This window comes from Myotis lucifugus, unplaced genomic scaffold, assembly GCF_000147115.1.
Source record: "Myotis lucifugus unplaced genomic scaffold, Myoluc2.0 scaffold_11330, whole genome shotgun sequence".
NCBI classification, from domain to species: Eukaryota; Metazoa; Chordata; class Mammalia; order Chiroptera; family Vespertilionidae; genus Myotis; species Myotis lucifugus.
In genome coordinates, this window is record NW_005882378.1 from 1 (window position 1) to 5,174 (window position 5,174).

At 51.1% G+C, this 5,174-nt stretch overlaps 1 protein-coding gene across 1 annotated transcript; it reads right to left on the reverse strand.

Annotated features, from left to right (window-relative positions):
• Nucleotides 1–166: 166 nt before the first annotated feature.
• On the reverse strand, nt 167–3,471 carry LOC111824907. Its single transcript, XM_023749491.1, has 3 exons — nt 3,423–3,471; nt 1,878–2,729; nt 167–886 (listed from the first exon to the last, which is right to left on the reverse strand). The coding sequence occupies exons 1-3, from the start codon at nt 3,469–3,471 to the stop codon at nt 876–878; spliced, it is 912 nt and encodes a 303-aa protein (XP_023605259.1). The 3' UTR covers nt 167–875.
• Nucleotides 3,472–5,174: the final 1,703 nt, after the last annotated feature.

Here is a 5,174-nt window from a genome sequence, read left to right on the forward strand (position 1 = left end):
CATCCATCTATCAGGAGGCTGTTTTAGGATCCCTTCAATGGCATGCGGGGTTGTGATCCAGATCTCCTGCCCCAGGGTCAGTTTGTCAGCATCCTTGACTAAGAGCGCTGTTGCTGCAATGATTCTTAGGCACGGTGGCCAGCCAGCGCTAACAGGATCCAGCTTTTTAGACAAATATGCCACTGGGCGACTCCAGGGGCCTAAAGCCTGGGTTAAAACCCCTTTTGCCACTCCTTTGCGCTCATCTACAAAGAGGCGAAAGGGTTTTGTAATGTCTGGTAGGCCCAGGGCTGGAGTAGCCAAAAGAGCTTTCTTTATCTGATTAAAGGCCATTTCTTCTGTCTCAGTCCATTTAAAGGCCTTCCCCTCCTTGGTGGCTTCATATAGGGGCCTGGCGATCTCAGCAAAACTTGGTATCCAGAGGCGGCAATAGCCAGCCGATCCTAGGAACTCCCTCACCTCCCTCCGGGAGGGGGGAGCAGGGATTTTCAAGACTGTCTCTTTTCTAGCATCTGACAACCGCCGCTGTCCGCCCTCCAGTATGTACCCCAGGTAACTCACCCTCTTTTGGCATATCTGAGCCTTCTTCGCAGAGGCCCGGTACCCTAAGGTCCCTAGGGTGGCCAGCAGATCTTTGGTCCCTTGTTCACAATCTTTGGCGGTATCGGCAGCAATCAGGATGTCATCTACGTACTGAAGGAGAGTGAGATTGGGGTGCTCTCTCCTGTACTCACCAAGGTCTTCATGCAGCGCCTCGTCGAAGATGGTGGGTGAATTCTTGAATCCTTGGGGCAATCGCGTCCAGGTTAATTGTCCACTGTAGCCTTCCTCTGGGTCGTGCCACTCGAAGGCAAACAGGGGTTGGCTTTGAGGCGCTAGCGGCAGGCTGAAAAAGGCATCCTTCAAGTCTAGTACGGTATACCAGACTCTAGAGGGTGCCAGAGAGCTTAGGAGAGTGTATGGGTTGGGAACGGTTGGGTGTATATCCAGGACCCTTTTATTTACTTCCCTGAGGTCCTGGACTGGTCGATAATCATTCGTGTGGGGCTTTCTGACCGGCAGGAGGGGGGTGTTCCAGGCAGATTGGCATGGAACCAGTACCCCTAGGCTTCGCAGTCTCCGGATGTGAGGCTGGATTCCCTTCCGAGCCTCCTGGGACATAGGGTACTGTTTTACTCTTATTGGGCTTTCTCCTGGTTTTAGCTCAACCAGGGTTGGGGCCCTGTGGGCGGCCAGTCCTACTCCCCCCGTCTCTGCCCAGGCTGTGGGGAATTCTTGCAGCCATCTATCTATATTGTTCTCTACTGGGGGTGCCCCCTGGTGTAGGCGATATTCATCCTCCAGTCTCAGAGTCAGAACCTGGATGGGGTGGCCTTCGCTATCGGTAACCTGAGGCCCCCCTTGTCTGAAGGTTATTTGGGCTCCAATCTTGGTTAGCAAGTCCCGTCCTAAAAGGGGGTAGGGGCACTCCGGTATTACCATGAAGAAATGGGATACCCGGCCCGTTCCTAGATCTACTGTTCTTCGTGTAGTCCATGGATACTGGCTCATGCCAGTTGCCCCTTGCACCCAGGACTTTTTATTAGCAAGCTTCCCCTGAGGTGTGCGGAGAACCGAATGTTGTGCTCCAGTGTCGACAAGGAAGTCAACAGGGGTCCCCTCCACTCTAAGAGTTACCCTGGGCTCGGGGAGGGGGTCCGAACCCCGACTCCCCTAATCACTCAGTCCTTCCAGCTCCAAGACCTCCACCCGGTCCATCTTGCTTCCCCTTTTACCGGCCTTCTTTGGGCATTCTCGGACCCAGTGCCCTATCTCTTTGCAGTAGGCACATTGGTTCTGTTGCAGTTTTTTTTTCCCACTCCGGGCGGTTTCCTTACCTCTTTCTTGGCCATCAGCAAGCTGGCGAAGGCGGTGGGTCCGCTCCTCAGGGGACTCCGTGGTGGTGGCTAGCAGAATCTTGGCCAGGTTTCGGGTCTGCTTGTCACTGGCAGCCACCATGGTGCGGGCTCGTCTATCCTCAGGGGACTCTCGGTTATTGAACACCTTCTCTGCCACTGCCAGTAAATCCTGTAAACTCTTTTCTCCTAATCTATCTATTCTCTGCAGTTTTTTTCTAATGTCCATGGCTGACTGGTTTATAAAACTCATGATTACAGCTGCCTTATTCTCAGGGGCTTCTGGATCCATGGGGGTGTAGGTGCGATATGTCTCCATGATCCGTTCTAGAAAAGCAGCTGGAGACTCATCTCTTCCCTGCTGTACATTCCCTACCTTGGTCAAATTGGTGGGCTTCCTAGCAGCCCTACGGAGACCTCCCATCAGAGTCTGGCGGTAGACCGAAAGCCTCTCCTTACCTTCTGCCGTGTTGAAATCCCATTCAGGCCTAGTTAAAGGGAAAGAGACATCTATCTGGGCCTGGTTTGTGGTTGGATTTCCATCTACACCAGGAACCATCTTCCGGGCCTCATTGAGGATCCTTTCTCTCTCTTCCGTTGTGAACAGAATCTGTAAAAGCTGCTGACAGTCGTCCCATGTGGGCTGATGGGTGAAAAGAACAGAATCTAGCAAGTCAATAAGTCTCCCCGGCTTTTCGGAGAACTTAGGGTTCTGTGCCTTCCAGTTATACAAGTCGCTAGTTGCGAAAGGCCAATAGAAATGGGGCTGGTTGCCATCCGCTTCCGGGGGTCCAGCGGCCCGTAAGGGCAGGGTCTTGATAGTGGAGTTGGGTGCTGCGACAGACAGTTCCCGTTGAGCTCTTTGCCGGGTGAGAGGCGGGCCTCCTACCGGAACCGGAACCGCAGCCACTCCCGGAACCCCGCCCCCAGGCACTCCCGGAACTGCGTCAGCTTCCCGCGACAGGGCAGGATCAAATCTCTCTGGCATCCTGTGGAAATGATACGGGGGAGGAAAAATTAACTCTTCTCCAGTTCCCCCCTGCAAAACTGGGTAGGGGGGAGCTGGAGCTGACGGCAGGGTGGTTTTTTTCTCCTTCCTCTTCTCCGCTTCCTGCAAGGCAAGAATGGGTTCTGGCTCCGGAGGGTGTGGAGGTAGGAAGGGCCTAAGCCAAGATGGTGGATCTTCCATGAGGTCCTGCCAAGTAACAATGTAAGAGAGTTGACCAGGATGTCCCTCTTTGGGCTGGGAGACGATGTCCCTAACCCGGCGGATGGTGGGGAGACCGAAAGTCCCCTCCGGCGGCCACCCGACATTAAAAGTCGGCCACTCCCTGGAACAAAAGGCCCGCCACCGGTCCTTCCGAACCTCCGCACTGAGGTTGCTGGCTCTTTTCTCTACCTCTTTAAAATGGCAGACCATAATGCTTAAAGGAGTAGTTTGAGTCTGTCCCATAATGTCTATCCAGTAAATCCACAAAACAAAACCAAAAAAACACAAACACAGACAACTAAGGGGCCCTAAAATACAGTATTCCAACTCCATGGACGCGAAACCAAAATAATCTTCCAACTCCATGATGGTAAAAACCGAAAACGAAGCAAGGCTACTTCTACAGCCAGCGGAAGCTACCTGCCTACAGATCTCCCGACCTCGGAAGCAAAGCTAGTTCTACAGCCAGCGGAAGCTACCCGCCTACAGATCTCCCGACCTCGGAAGCAAAGCTAGTTCTACAGGCAGCGGAAGCTACCCGCCTACAGATCTCCCGACCTCGGAAGCAAAGCTAGTTCTACAGATACAGATGGAGGATCGAGGCGTCCCCCGACTCCTCCCGCCCTTTGTCCTCGTGCGTCCACGATCAATGTGGGCGAATACAGATTTCAGAAGTGAGCTCACACAGAAACAAACAAATACAAACATAAACGACACATACCGCGGTCAGCCAAGTCCTCCGAGCTGGGAGTCCCTCAATGGGCTTTGAGGATCCCGGGCGAGACCCCAAATGTTATGCCCAGATTCCAAGATCCCCAAAGAATTCCACACTGGGAGCCAGTTTCGATGCAACAGCAAAAGGACCTTTTATTTTAGGACTAGCTAGACCGACCCCGTTCCCGGCCGGCCCGGCGACAGGAAGAGAGAGTCCCCTCCCATGGGAAAATCCGGCTTAAATAGGGGGGTGACGCAAGGGGATTGTGGGCCCTGCCGATTGGTCAGGCGTGAGCCGGGTCTTGTTACACAGGATGTGGTCATATCTATGGCGCGCACTTTCCTTGATTGTCATTGGTTAGTTTAAAATCCCGGGCGCGGCCAGCAGAGGCCTGGGCTTCCGGGAAGAAGGCTACACGTGGCCCCAACATGGAGGAGATGGCGGAGAGCGCATAGCCCTCACCCTTTCACTACCACCCAGCTCAAGGAACAGAATTTAACATAGCTCAGTAATCCTTACGCTAAATTTTGTTATTCATTCACTCTTACCATTTAAAACATTTTTAAAAAATATTCCCTTATTGATTTCAGAGAGGAAGGGAGAGGGAGAGAATAATAGAAACATCAATGATGAGAAAGAATCAGGGATCAGCTGCCTCCTGCATGCCCCCAATAGGAATGGAGCCCTCCACCCAGGCATGTGCCCTGACCTGGAATCAAACCGTGACTTCCTGGTTCATAGGCAGATGGTCAACCACTGAACCACCCTGACCAGACTTTAAAAAGTTTTTATCATTGCCCTCGCTGGTTTGGCTCAGTGGATAGAGTGTCAGCCTGTGGACTGAAAGGTCCAGGGTTCGATTCTGGTCTAGAGCACATGCCTGGGTTGAGTGCTCGACCTCTAGTAGGGTGCATGCAGGAGGCAGCCAATCAATGATTCTCTCTCATTGATGTTTCTATCTCTCTCTCCCTTCCTCACTGAAATCAATAAAAATATATTTTTAAAAGTTTTAATTATTTATGTATATCAATATACTATAGTTTTGCCTAGTGGTGAATTATAGATAATTGGCATCTTAGTTTATGCATTATTCTATAATTTGCTTCTTATTCCCAACATTTGTTTGTCATGTTATCCATATTGGTTCTTAAATCTACAATTCATTTTCACAGATAAAAAATATTTAACAGTGTGATTATGTCACATGTATTTATATTCGGCTTTATCAGTTAAGGTAAAACTCTTTTCCAAAATTGTTGCACCAAAACACACACACACACACACACACACACACACACCCACCCCAAATGGTTGCCCCATCAGCAGTTACTTTTTTAAAAAGTATGTGATACAT